The 14,265-nt window shown below is 49.8% G+C and overlaps 1 protein-coding gene across 1 annotated transcript in view; it reads left to right on the forward strand.

Moving 5' to 3' along the window:
• The first annotated feature begins 5,076 nt into the window (after positions 1-5,076).
• The window catches only part of SKI (SKI proto-oncogene), a 99,761-nt gene continuing 90,572 nt past the window's right edge, over positions 5,077-14,265 (forward strand). Inside the window, exons 1-2 of the mRNA XM_074558766.1 lie at positions 5,077-6,373; positions 6,483-7,404. Of these exons, the coding sequence (XP_074414867.1) occupies positions 6,493-7,404 (912 nt within the window). The 5' untranslated portion in view covers positions 5,077-6,373; positions 6,483-6,492. The remainder of the gene's footprint in view (positions 6,374-6,482; positions 7,405-14,265) is intronic.

Here is a 14,265-nt window from a genome sequence, read left to right on the forward strand (position 1 = left end):
ACCCACCCTGGGTGCTGCAGCTCCTGCAGGGCAAGGCTGGCACAATTCCTTTACTATGGATTGCTTGGGATAAGCTGTGGGAGAGACTTGTTTCAATGCAGGTTTCACTTTGTCCAAAGTGGTTGATTTTTCTTGCCTGGAATGGTGCTGGTGGCTCTGGGAGGAGCAGCTCAGGGCACTATGACAGTGCCAAGGCTCTGGCTTGGTGCTCCTGTCCCTGCCTCTGCTCTGCCTTGTTTGCTCATTGCTGGCTACGCTGAGACATGAAAGATTTGCTGTTCACATAAATGGCAAAAAGTCTGTTCAGCCTGACTCCCTGCAGGGCTATTCTGTGATCTCCTGTGGGAATCCCAGGAGTTCCAGCTTTATTCCCTTCTCTGATTTTTCCCAGTGAATTAATTTTTTTTTATTGGAGGTAGCAAGCATGTTTTTTGGATTTTTTTAAATGAGGTGTTTGGCAGCCTCCACTGGGACATGTAGGTGCAGAGTGTGTGAGGGAGGGAGGGGCAGCCCTGAGCAACGTACCAGGCACTTGGGATGAAAAAATTCCAAAAAATGGAGAACTCTTTCATGTGCTTTTAACAGCCCCTCACCTCCCATACTTCCTAGGATGCCTGATGATTTCCTGCAAATTAAATATGAATTTTAGGTGAAAGTAAGTCATGTGTTAAGCAGGTCATGTGTTCATTACATGTATTCATCATGGATTATGGCCAGTGAACAAGAGGTTCTGTACTTGGGAAAAGATATAAAAGATACAGGAGGCAGGCCATGGAGCTGAGCTGAACAAAAGGAAAAGAGTTAAGGAAATAATGATGAGTTTGAATCCATGGGGTTCTCTGGGAGAAACTGCTGTGAATCTGGTAAAATAAAATCAGTGAGCTGGACCACAGCCCTAAAACAGCCTTGCTGCCATCGCTGAAAAGTCCCAGCCACCTCGCTGAGCTCTTTGTCCTGAAAGGTGTGCTGTACATAGTTGACTTTTCCATTAATTAAAAAAAAAAAATACTATTTTAGTAGTTATGAGTCTATTGCTGACCTCAGACACGAAAAATTTTTGTTTGTTCATCTTAACTCTGACTGATTCTTGAAACTTTTTTTGGTGACTTTTTAGATGGCTTAAATTCACTTATTTCATTGCATATCTCAGAGAAATATGTACAAAAAGAAGTGGTGTCTTTAAAAAAAATGTTTCAAAATTAATTTTGGCCAAAAAGATAATTAGATCACATTTGTGAAATAATTTTCTGTAAGTGAATATGCATGTGGATGAAAAATTGAAATATTTGAATGAAAAAGACCACCTGGCGCTCAGATAATCCTTTCCAACAGAGAGTTTGAAACCTTATTCCTCAGGTTCTGGATAGTTTGGCATTCCCCAGTTTCACTGTAATTGATCAGTTAAAATCATGAGCTTGATAAATGATAATCTCTAAAGGAAAAGAGGGCAGGAAATACCCTGGCCATGCAGAAATTGTTTTACTTGTGTCACAATTAGCAATGAGTATGTACAGTACAGGCGTGGAGCAAGTGGAAATTGGCTGCTCCAAGGGCTGTGCTGTCTAATGTGAGCTGCAGCAGGAATTTTGACGTGTCGCATTCGCACCCACGCTCCCCCCGTTCCTTCTTCACAGCGTTCACAATAGGCCCTTCCCAAACGTTTTGTCAAATAGCTGCAATGTGCAGCACAGCCCTTGCTAATCCCTGCTCTCCCCGAGCAGGCAGGCGGCGAGGAGCAGAGGGGGCTGGGGGGAGCACGCTCCTCTGCGAGTGTGCAAACCCAGCACAAACATCCCCCGGCCCGGGGCACGGGCACAAGGTGGGAGCCGGTGCTGGGGACAGGCACCGGGAGAAGGCGGTGGGGAGGGAGGAGAAGCGCCTGTTAAATATGGAAAATGGAGTCTGCTTTTTGTTCTGGGCCTTTGGAATCTGTGGGTGGATTGGAACTGGCAGGCAGGGAGCAAACACCCACCCACCATAGGGCTGTGTGGTTCAGAAGTTTACAAGAGTGTTTGTGTTCCAGGAGCTGTTGGCCTTGAAGCCAATGGAGAGGGGGAGGAGAAGAGGGAGAGAGTGAGAAAAACACTGTGGTGTTAGGGCCCTTCCTCGGAGATATTTTTCCCCTCTCCTTTCTCCAGCTCCAGGGCTTTGGAACTGGAGCAAGACCGACTAGGGGACAGATGAATCTGATTTTTAGATGCAGCACTCATAGCCCATCATGGAGAGGCAGAGGCTTGAGGAGCCACTGGCACCTTAATGCCACATGACGGCTCCCGTGGCTCCCCCTTCTCCTGCCCTGCTGCTCTTTGGTTCTGCAGAGGCTGGGGGATGTAAAGACGTGGAAGTTTTGCTGTGCTGTTACTGCAGGAGTCGAAGTTTGGTTTCTGTCCCGTCATGGCTTTCAGTTTGGAAGCTGCCACTCCAATTGCTCACTGTCTGAGTATTGCAGATACAGAAACTGAGGCACAGAGAGACTGAGCAACTTGCCCAAGGCAACAGGAAATCTGTGGGAGATCTGGAATAGACCCCAGATGTCCTGAGTTTTCTGTCTTAACCACAAGGCCATCCTTCCTGTCTCTTTGGTAGTCCCCTCTGCTTCAGGAATTCCATTTACAAATTCCACCCAGAAACAATCTGCTGCATGATCCAGTGATTTACTTGCATTAAAAAGTCATTTGGAAGAGAAAATGGCACCTCTCTGAAAATGAACTGCAGCTAGTGCTTGCTGTCCTTTCTTTCTAGGGGATAAAGCAGAGGGAGTGAAAAAAACCAAGAAAACAACCCAGCTTCCAGAGCTGAGAAACTTTTCCATTGCTATCCAGACTTCCTGCAGGCATTAGTTTCGTTCTTTAAAAGAATCAGGAACTCCATATGTGATGTTTGAGTTTATCTGGCCATTTATATTTTAGTGGATTATAAAAAGGCCTGAAACTGCACTAAATCCATCGAGGGAGTGATCCTGCTGCTGGTCCCCATTGTATCGGCGTGTCTCTGGTGGCAGTCTGGTCAAGTGCCACAGCCCTGGGGGAATTCACTGTGTGTCTGCTGCTTCTCCCTTGTCACAGGCACAGCCAGAGCTTCTCTAGGAGGAGGCTGAATGCTGGAAGGGGTTTTCATTCTACCAAAGCACACCCTTCAGTTTGGAAACGGTGCTGTGGATGGATGTCCCTCATATTCACAAAAAGTACCGTATGTACCTTCTGAAGAATGTAATTTAAAAATTATTCTTAACTAAAACCTTTGATTATCCTGTTACTCAGTGAGGAATATTCCTAGCCCTGCTTTCTCTTAGCATCAGGAATCAACAAGGACTGTATGGCCTAGATTGTTAAACCCCATCTTTAGACCTTGCTATTGTGGTAATATCTAAAAATCCCACTCATGGATCAGCAAATCCTCCTGTGATGGATTGTATAGACAGAAACTTCAATGGTCCTTCTTGCCACCAGTGGCTTTCTGTTAAAGCAATTTGGTGGGGATCCTCCAAGGGTCTTCTCTGAGCAGATGAAGACACAGCTGCTGACCTGGACCAATGTTTGGTTCCTGCCTCTTCTGAAGGCATTTAGCACTTTGAGGGTTGATGTGCAAGGTGGGTATGTGAGAGCGGGTTCCTCTCTGTGGAAATGCTGACTTAGGAGCAAGGTCAAAGCTCTTATGCAACTCTTACACCTTTTTCCTTTATTCTGAATGGGATTTCAGAATACAAAATTACAAATAAAACACAAGAGCTTGGTGTGTGTCCTGCCCCATTACAATGAGTGAGTAAATCACAGCGGGTTTGTTGTCCAATTGCTCTTTTAAGCACTGTTTGGATATTTGTCTGTTTGCTCCTCCTCTTTTGTCCCAATGTGTTTTTTCTGCTGTTCCACTGCCATGAACTCTTCCAGAGGAGACTGTCCAAAATTCAGTGTCTGTGTCCCTCAGTCACACTCTATGGATGAGCAAGGCTTAAAGTCCTTGTTGCATTACAAATACTATTAACAATTGTGCTGGTGTGAAAGTGCTCCCCAGCCCTTTTTGGCACACAGTTGACAGAGCTCTGACAACAGTGGAAACCTTTTCAGCTTGTTCCTTAATGGTGATGCTAAGTGGTGATTGAAATGTTTGTTAGAATTCTGGGTGTGCAGTCCATGGAAAATGGGAGAAGACATAGGTTTTTTTGCTTTGAAATTTGATATTAATAGAAAGTAAGAGCATCTCGCTCCTGACCTGAATAATAAATCCATAATGGAGTTGGCAGTGCTGCTGGGCAGTGGGTGCCCATGCCCTGGGCAGTGGGTGTCTGTGCCATGGTCAGTGACTGTCGGTACCCTGGTCAGTGGTCAGTGATTCCCGTGCCCTGGTCAGTGGTCTGTGGTGTCCGTGTCCTGGTCAGTGATCAGTGATGTCCGTGCTCTGGTCAGTGGTCAGTGATGTCCGTGCCCTGGTCAGTGGTCAGTGGTGTCCGTGCCCCGGCCGCGGTGGTGCGGGGCGGTCGCGGTGATCTCTCATCGGTCGGTAGAGGGCGCCCGTCCCCGCCGTGCGGGGGGCGCTCGGTGCCCCGGACACTCCGGACAGCCCCGGACACTCCGGACAGCCCCGGACACTCCGGACAGCCCCGGCCCGCGGGTGGGAGCCCAGGAGCCGACCCGCCTGTGTGCCAGCAGCGTGGCCTTAGTGCTGCCTCTGCCTTCCTGCTCCAGCAGGGGCTCGGACAGCCCCAGCCCCAGCCCCTGCCCCAGCCCCTGCCCCTGCCCACCCGCGCTGCGGTTGCGCCTCTCGCTCCTTCCACGCGTTGAGCGTCGCCTGTGGGTGGAAGAAGCGTGTGACGTGTGCGGGAGCGGGGAACACATGTGTGTAGGGACAGGGGAGCACACGTGTGTAGGGACAGGGGAGCACACGTGTAGCGTTCGGTGGATGGGGGTCTCCGGTGTCCCGTGGCGCCCCGAGGATGCGCTCCCGTCCCGCGCGGTTGTCGCCCCTCAGTTGCGCTCTCACGCCTGTGATTGCCGTCGGCGCGGGGCGTGTGCCCGCAGTTGACGCCGGGCAGGGCGCCGTGAGTGCTCGCACACGCTCCGTGCCCGTGCGAGCGCGACCAGCGCCGCTCCCCGTGCCTGTTCCATTTCAGCGCCGCCAGAAATCCAGCGGCGAGAGGGAAAAAGCCCTCGCCCTACCGCCCCTCCTTGGCGGCGCGGCGGTCCGTGAACCCAGCAGTTTATCCTCCCCCCGCTCCCTCCCTCCCTCGCCGGCGCTGCCGCCGGGGCCGCGCTGCGCGCCCGCCCGTGCAGCGGCTCGGCTCGGTTCGGCTGAGCTCGGCACGGTTCGGCTTGGCTCGGTTCGGCACCACTCAGCACAGCTCGGCTCGGCTCGGTTCGGCTCGGCTGGACTCGGCACATCTCAGCTCGGTTCGGCTCGGCGCGCCTGGGCTTGGATCAGCTCGGTTGTGCTCGGCGCGGCCGGGCTCCGTTGGACCGGCTCGGCTCAGCTCGGCTCGGCTGATCCCTGCACATCCCGGCCGGTCTGGGCGCAGCGCGAAGGGGGAGGCGGGCGCTGTTCCTGGAAGAGCCCGGCCCGGGGAGTTGGTCACATTCTTGGCCGGGATTCAATGACTGAGGCAGACACCAACAAACAGAGGGGGGGAGGCGGAGGGCGGGAGGCTGAGCCCGCCTGCATTAGCTCAGCTCTCAGGCACTCTCAGTCACTGCTGGAAAGAGGAGCTGGGAGGATGTGCGCGCTCTCACCGCGGCTCCCCACGGCACAACGAGAGCACCGGCAGAAATAAGGGAAGGAAGGCGAACCGCGAGCCGAGGAGCCCTCCCAGGCCGAGCAGAGGGAGCACGAGGGGCAGCGGAGCCGCTCTTTGCCCGTGCGGAGCCCCCGCGCCGCTTTGGCACTGCCGGAGATCTGGGCCTTTTCTCCTGCGTTGTTCCTTCCACAGAGCGAGCGTGCTGCCTCCTCCTGCTTTTTACTTTCCTCCCCCGCGCCTTCCCTCGGTGGATATGGACAGAAGGGGGATCACTGCAGAGAAGCAGCAGCCGCCAGAACATATTTGAGCCCCGGGTGCTCGGAGCGTGGCACAGACTTTTTGTGTTTCTGTGGGTGGTGTGTGTGTGTGTATGTGTGTGTGTGAGTGAGTGTGTGTGTGTGTGTGTGTGTGTTGGAGGTGTGGGAGGAGGGATTGGTTTGCCTGGGGGTTGGCTGAGGGGGTGAGTGCTCGGATGAAGACCTCTTTTTGCCGTGATTCTGTGCTCCATCGGGGCAGCTTGGAGACTTGGAGGGTTTGAAATTGTAACGCGAAGCAAGAGGAAAGAAAGAAGAGAGAGACACGCATACAAAAGGATTTATTTCCTCTCCGTTAGTGGATTGCTGAGTGAGAAGGAGGAAAAACACAAGGGTGGGTTGTTTTATTTTGTTAATATTTTTTCCTTAAAAAAATCCCTTTAAGTGGATTTGCACCAGGGTGGAAGATAATTGGGGATTTTTGCTGTTTGTTTTGGGAATAGAAACTAAAAAATGGAGACTGTAAGTAGAAGCAGCTTCCAGCCTCATCCAGGACTGCAGAAGACCTTGGAACAGTTTCATCTGAGCTCTATGAGCTCCCTGGGTGGCCCTGCTGCTTTCTCAGCACGATGGGCACAGGAGATGTACAAGAAAGACAATGGCAAAGACCCAGCGGAACCTGTACTGCATCTGCCCCCGATCCAGCCTCCTCCGGTCATGCCCGGTCCCTTCTTCATGCCCTCGGACAGATCCACGGAGAGGTGCGAGACCATCCTGGAAGGGGAAACCATCTCCTGCTTCGTGGTGGGCGGAGAGAAGCGGCTTTGCTTGCCCCAGATCCTGAACTCGGTGCTCAGGGACTTCTCCCTGCAGCAGATTAATTCGGTGTGTGATGAGCTACATATTTACTGCTCCAGATGCACTGCTGACCAGCTGGAAATCCTCAAAGTCATGGGCATCCTGCCCTTCTCCGCTCCTTCCTGCGGGCTCATCACGAAAACTGATGCTGAGAGGCTTTGTAACGCCTTGCTTTATGGTGGCACCTATCCTCCCCACTGCAAGAAGGAATTCTCTAGCACAATTGAGCTGGAGCTCACGGAGAAGAGCTTCAAGGTGTATCATGAGTGCTTTGGGAAGTGTAAGGGACTCCTGGTGCCAGAGCTTTACAGTAACCCCAGCGCAGCCTGCATCCAGTGCTTGGACTGCAGGCTCATGTACCCACCTCACAAATTTGTGGTCCACTCTCACAAATCGCTGGAAAACAGGACTTGCCACTGGGGCTTTGACTCTGCAAACTGGAGATCCTATATCCTCCTCAGCCAGGATTATACTGGGAAAGAGGAGAAAGCTAGACTGGGCCAGCTCTTAGATGAAATGAAAGAAAAATTTGACTATAACAACAAATACAAGAGGAAAGCCCCCCGGGTAAGTGGTGCCTGTAATTTTAAAGGGGGCGGGGGGAATTTCGGTAACATTCATCGATATACCCAAATTGTTACCAGCTGCTTTTCCTTGGAGTCATTTTGCAATTTTAATCGTGTTCTCCATTCTCCCCGCGTGTGTGTCACTGTGGAGGAGCAGTGCTCGAGATGGCACCTCTATTTCTCTGCTTGTGTTCTAGCCACGGTGGTTGGAGTTTGTTTAAATTACGTACGTGTATTTGTATATTTTACTATGTGTGGACCTTGATCTTTGAAGCCCATCACGCTGCCCCAGACTTTATCTGGCACTGCGTGATTTCGGGTCTGTAAGGGCTTCTTCACTCTGGGGTCGAGGCAAGGAAGAAGGCAGAAAAAGGGAGCAGGTACTGGTGATTCCACACACAAGTCCGTGCACTTTTCTGGTCGATGGAGTGTGGCCAGGGATGGACATGCGGGCTGAGTGCTCTCGATGCTTGTATGGAAATATAATGTGTCTGTTAAGAAAAAAAAAATGCCGGTAGTGCAGGTTACTGGTTTATAGATGAAGTGTTCAGAACGTGAATGGAGAAGTTCCTGCTTTTAAAGTATCCCTGCGGAGCCTAAATTTCCCCAGCAGACAGGCTTTTGTATATTGGATTATGTATACATCCAGCAAATGACTCTGTCTAGGGCCAGCTGCAGCAGCTCCTTGAGGTGTTCCGTGCCGTGCTGAGCCAGACAGCTCAAGCACAGTTTTTTTTTAGGTGCCACTTGTTTTTCTTTCAGTCTGAGCTGCCTTTAGATCCCAGAATCCCTGGTGTGTGGGTGGGAGCTGCCTTGGCATCTGGCAGCGCTCCTGCTCCATGGGCAGCGGTGCCGCAAGGCCTTGGGGACTCGCAGACACCGGCGTGTCTGTCTGGCTCCTGCCCTGGTGCCACTGGCTGGGGATGAGCAATTGTGCTTCCTGCTCCTTCCCCCGGTGCCAGGGCAAAACAAACTCCCGGTCCCGAGTTCTCCCCTGCAGGTTTGTTATTCGGGCTCTGCCTCGCTGTCACAGATTGCCAAACTTTGGGGGTTTGTGTCTGGAGTGGAAGGGCAATACATAAGCCTGGAAAAGAGAAGATGTTTAAAGCCCACTGTGAAAATTTTGATTTAACTTACCAAATTCCTGTTTAAAGGGGCAGACACACACTCTGACTAAGGTAGAGTTGCACTCTATCTTTTTTTTATTTATAAAAAACGTGCTACAAAAATATCCAAGCAAACCCCAGATTTAAAATAAAATATGCTGTGCAAACAGTACAGTAATTCCACCAGTGCAGGAGGCCTAGTGAGCCCATCTGACCGGGCTGCACACTTCTGGATTAAGGAGCAGAGTCTGACTCTTCCAGTTTCTCTCCTGGCCCCCGGCTCCGTCCTTGTCCTCACCCCTCCTCTTCCTCCCCGGCGTGTCAGGACGCTGTGACAAAGCTGGGCTGTAATGAGGCACATTATCCCCGTGGTTGGAGGTGGATGTGTTTTTAATGGCTTGTCTATTCTCCGTCAGTCATGTGCCGAGATGGAATGGTGGGGTAGATCTTCATGGATGTGAGAGGAGAATATGGCTCTCAAACTGGAGACATTTTCATGCTAGGAAAGGAATTGAATTTTCTAGGGCATGCTTCGTTTGGGAAGTAAAATGAAGAAATTTCCACGTTGTTGTTGTAGAAACAGTTGTCCTGTTCCCTTGGCTTGGTCATTTCCAGAGTTTAAAATGAGTGTTAGTAGAGAAGTGCTTTACTTTTCTTGCAAGGCTTTTTCAGTGTTCTCTTCAGCTGCATCCTTTATCCAACACCTCAGGCGAGGCTGCAGAAGGAGAACAAGCAAAGGTTACTAAACCTTGGCTGTGCCTCAGTTTTTTTGGGGACCCTTTCATGGGTCCTGGTTCAGAATATGAGAAACACTCTTCCCTCACCTTCCAAAATCTGCCTAGAGTGCAGAGTGAATTGTACATACCTAATAGTGAATGCCAAAAATTGTGTGAGGAAATGGTGGCCATCTATTTTCTAGAAAATTTTGCCAGAAATCCATCATGAAATGCTAAAGTCTCCTGCATAAATTCATTTGGAAGGTGGCAAGGAGTGAGGTGGGGAAGAATGGTGTGTGCTCAGACTATGGGGTAGGAAAAACAGAATGTTTTACCTCATATTAAGTTCCAAGGCCTTCAGGACTCTTGGATTAAAGCAGTGCAGTCCTGAGGAGACCCTGACGGTGCTGGCAGAGTTCTGTACTCTTATCCTTCCTTTTCCTGAAGTCTTTTTCCATTGGGCTTAGCCAACGGATATCATATGCTAAGGTCATTTGTGTTGTAGCAGTGTGTGTGTGGATAATTACGGAGAGATTTAATCAGGCTCTAAGATTGGTAGGCTGTGGCCAGGGGCAAGTAACATTGGAGTAAAGTTTAGATGCCTGGTGAGGAAGTGACAGGATGGTCCCATTCCGTGTGTGTCAGATCCTGTGTGGGTTTTGTGTGTCTGGGGATGAAAGGGTGAAGCACATGTGTCTTTGTGGTGGGCTTCCTTTTTGATGTAGATCTCAGCTTTGCTTTGTTCTGTTTCATACAGAGGTGTTCTGTGCCTGGTGTGCCATAAGCTGCTGTGTCAGATTTTGGGTTTTCTGCTTTCAGGAGTGACCTTTTTTTTCAGTTTCTCAATTTATTTATTTCTCTGTGTGTGTGTACACACTTTGCTTTGTGTGGTGTGTTTTCCCTGGGGCTCTGGTAGTATGTTGGTAGCATGGGATGCATATGACCAATTTTATGGCTGTTTAGGCAGCAGTGAGTGTTTTGACCTTTTCATGTGTCTCCATGAGGTTTCTGTGATGAGGTCTGGAGATTTCTGCCAGCACAGCTCTGCCTTTTAAGGGTCTGACTTAAATGGAGGAGCTGGGTTGGCACAAGCCCCTGGTGCAGATTCAGCGTAGTGGCAGAACTGCCTTTTTTTCCTCTCTTTTTTTTTTCCCCCTTTTCATTTTTTTTCCTTGGCGTGGTTTTAAAGCTTTGCTAAAGGCGTAGCTTTTCCTAGATATTTCATTCCCAGTGCATATTTCTCTCTACATCTGTAGTGATATCCATCCTTCTGTAGGAGATGGATGTGTGGATGCAGAGCTCTCCTCTCTCTGTCAGCCCTGTTGGTTGAACAAGACTCCTGTTGCCTGGTCTTGCCACTTGCAGAGGAATCCTTTGTCCAGACCTGTGTGAAGTCAACAAAGGGTCCTCACCAAAAGCTGGAGGGAGTTGTGACAGCTGGGGCTCCCCACTAGAGCAGCGACCAAAAAGGCCTCAGTCACATTCCTTACACTATTCTAAAATTTTGGGTTTTATATCCTCCTTGTTCATGCTTGGATGAGTAACTGACCTCCCATAGGGTCTGTCACCTTGATGCCACTTCCCAAAGCTCTTTCTTCTCTTGAGCTGTGTAACTTCTCCATTTTACTGACTTGGTGTCCTTCTCTGGGTGTTCCACCTCCCCATGCAGGGTTTGTTGTGCTTTGCTTTCTCTCTGCACCAGCACAGCTTTTACTTGGGTGGGTGTCCTGTTTCCCTACCTGTCTCATCTCATCCGCCATTACTGCTGTGGAGCACAACCAAGAGAAATTCTGGGGTATTTCTAGAAATTCAAAATGTGGATAACCCGATGGGGTTGCAAAACAGGGTCCTAGAAATGCAGCATGAGTGCCAAAGCCTTTTCTTGGGCTCAGCCCCTGGTGTGCTCTCCTGTGGGACCGAGGTGGCCTCAGTGTGTCTGTGGCACTGCTCTCCCCTCACTCTGTGTGACAGACAGCTCCCTGCTTGCCTCACATCAGGATGCTGCACTCTCACAGAATGAGCTCAGACGCAGCCCTGAAGGCTTTGTTGGTTGCTATTTCCAGAAGAGGAGGGTGGGTTCAGCTGTGTCTATTTCGAACCCTTTTTCTCCAATACTGAACCGAGCAACGTTGGAGGGCACTTTGAGCTTCCCCACCCGTGTGCCAGACGCGTACCCTGGGCAGGCCTGGCTGTGAGCAGGGCCCAGGAGAGGCAGAGCTGTCCTTGCACGCGTGTGAGCACACCCACACACCCAGCGCTGCCGTGTTCCCACGGTTCAAGTCCCAGCAGCACTTCTATGAAGTAGCTGGAAGCCAGGAGCAGCATTCTGGGTACTGACACACAAATGAGCACATGAGGCCTCCCACTTTATTTCACAATGCCTCCCAACCCAGCGCTGCCACAACATGCAGCTCGCTCAGCTGGAGGAAGGTTTAGCCAGGTCAAGTGTGCAGCAGAATCAAAGAACCCGAATTGCTGCGAGCGGAGGGAGGACGTGGGCTTTTAGGTGCTGCCCAGGGCTTGCTGTGCTGTGCTTTATGGCCACCTGAAAGGCTGCAGGAGTGGAGCTGGAATTTGTGTCTTATCCCAAAGTCCTGCCTTCTGGCAGTAGGAACCTTTATTTGTTAGTGGGTATGTCCTGTGGTGGGTGCAGCAGAGCGATTCTGAGTTGTGATGTTCAGACTGCAGGATGGATTTATTCCTCTTGGTAGAAACTGATGGGAAAAATACTGTTGCAAAATTTTTGCCTGACAACTGGGAGTTCAGTTGTTTTCCCATGGAATGTTGAAGTAGTGTGTTCTATCTGGTGTTCAAGAATTGTTTTAGAGATTCTCCAGTAAAAATTTAGAAGTCTCTAAAACAAAAACATTGCTGTCTTGGGGCAGTAGTTTAGTTCAGAAGTCTTTGCTGCTTAAAAGTTGAACTTCAAAAGTGACACCAGCTTGAATGAAATCCCGTGTACCCAGGGAGAGGACAGTGTTTAGCAAACATCAGCAGTTTTGTCCCAGGCGTGCAAACAGTTTTACAGATGTTGTAGATGCAGAACAAAGCAGCAGGTACGTGCATGTGTGTTGGACAAAAAGTTTGCTGCCAGTGATCTCATGGTGTTGAGTCAACCACGGCTCTCTCTTGCTCCAGAAGAGTTCCTAAGTTCCTCAAGTCAGTTCTCTTGAATTAGGGTGGGAATTATATGCAATCTCTGCTTTTGAAAAAATATTTAAACCTCTGCCTCTCCCTCCATTGTCTGGGCTGTCTCACTTGCCTCTCCATTTCTGTGGTTTCAGGCTTGGGCGTGTGTCCTGCCCAAACAGTAGCACGCTTTGAAGATGCGTGTAAACACGGCTTCATTTTTGGATGTGCTGGGAGCCTGACACCTGGTCCCTGGCAGGCTGAGAGCCTGCTTATCGCTGGCTGGGGCTGCCTGACCCGGCAGGGTGTGTTTGCACTTGCTGAGAGGCGCCTTTGCATCGGTGTTGTAAAAGCATCTGGAGGCGTCTGCGCCAGGCTGCTCCCAGCGTGTCCGGGCAGCGCAGCAGGGCTGCAGCCTCTCCTTGCTTATCTGCACCCCAGGCACAGCTCTGCCAGGGCAGGGGCTCCAGGGCCACAGCCACGGCCTCTGGCTGTCTGCAGTGTCCAGTGTGACCAAAACTCACCTTGTGTTCATCTCCTGATTTCACACAAGGGAAGGGTTTGAATGGCCCCAGTGCAGGGCTGGCTCTTACTGGGGAGCGCTGGTGATTGAGCTGACATTGCTGGCTCAGCTGGCCAGACTGCTTTGCCATCACATGAGGAGCTGTGTCTCCATGTGTGCAGTACTAAGACACAGATTATTTTTTTCATGTTTGGCTTGGTTTGGTTGTTTTGGTTTGATTTTAAAGCACACTTTGGACTTGACTCTAATTCTTGTTTCAGAGGGAACTGTCATGGAAGAGTTACACCAAATCCAATAGGGAATCTTGGGAAAAAAGTAGACAAAAATGACTATACTGGATTGTTGAGAATCTATTGATATAATCCCTCAATTACTAGGCTGCTGATCTGTTTTAGCTGAGTGGCCGTAGAGCACTTAATTCAAATTGATCTTCACATACAGGAAGCTTTGCTTTAAAATGTAGGAATATGCATGTCTTTGTTTGAAATCTGTCAATTAGAGCATGTGTGTTAATGATACATTTTATTAGATAATATCTACTTTGTGTATGTTTTGTGTACCTGGGTAATGTGTATTATGAATTAATGAATCAGCACCAATTTTTTAATGCTATTCCACTCTGTCTCTAATACAGGCAGTGTATATTCTTGGAAAATAATTTCAGAAAAAATGTTCTATGGTCCCTTCCCTCCTCCTGTACACCTTGGGCAGTCTTTTATGCCTTAAATTTCACTGTCAGCATAGAGAATGAGGCTCAGATCATCCCTGAAGTCACCTGCTCTGGATCTTCTGGAACAGAGCAGGTTAATCTGAAGGTTTGGGGCTTCAGGGCCGGTTCTGCAGCTCCCACTCAAGAAATCAGCCCACAGTAATTGGAACCAGTTCACCCACAAACCACAGCAGACTCGTGTGTGTCAGGCTCCTTCCTGTGTTGGCTGGCAGAGAGCAGGGGCAGATCTGAACCAGAATGTCCCAGTGCTGAGGCGCAGTGGCTGCACTAAGTTTAGCTGGATTTCCAGGACTGTGCTGACTGAGACCCTGTAGTTCTGCTCCTGCAGTGTTTTCATTTTGCTCAGGATTTGGTGTAGAAGACATTTGGTGCTCTGATCCTGGTGAATCTCCTGAATGGGGCAACTGGAAGCTGGCTTCAGACTGAAGCAGTCCTGTCCTGTTGGTCACTACATGCAGGATTTGGTTTTACGGTTGTGCTAGAGATCTACCACAGAGATCTTCTCTTCCCATATTTAGGATTTGTCAGTTATTATTTTTTATTTTATTTTTTATTAATGAAGAAATATATCTAAGGTTAGCATAAGGAGCAGCCTTTTCTGCTGATGCAAATTCAAGGACCACGAGCTTGGCCTCAGAGTCATGCCAGGAGCAGGGAC

The sequence above is a fragment of the Zonotrichia albicollis genome, chromosome 25, assembly GCF_047830755.1.
Source record: "Zonotrichia albicollis isolate bZonAlb1 chromosome 25, bZonAlb1.hap1, whole genome shotgun sequence".
In the NCBI taxonomy this organism is placed as follows: Eukaryota; Metazoa; Chordata; class Aves; order Passeriformes; family Passerellidae; genus Zonotrichia; species Zonotrichia albicollis.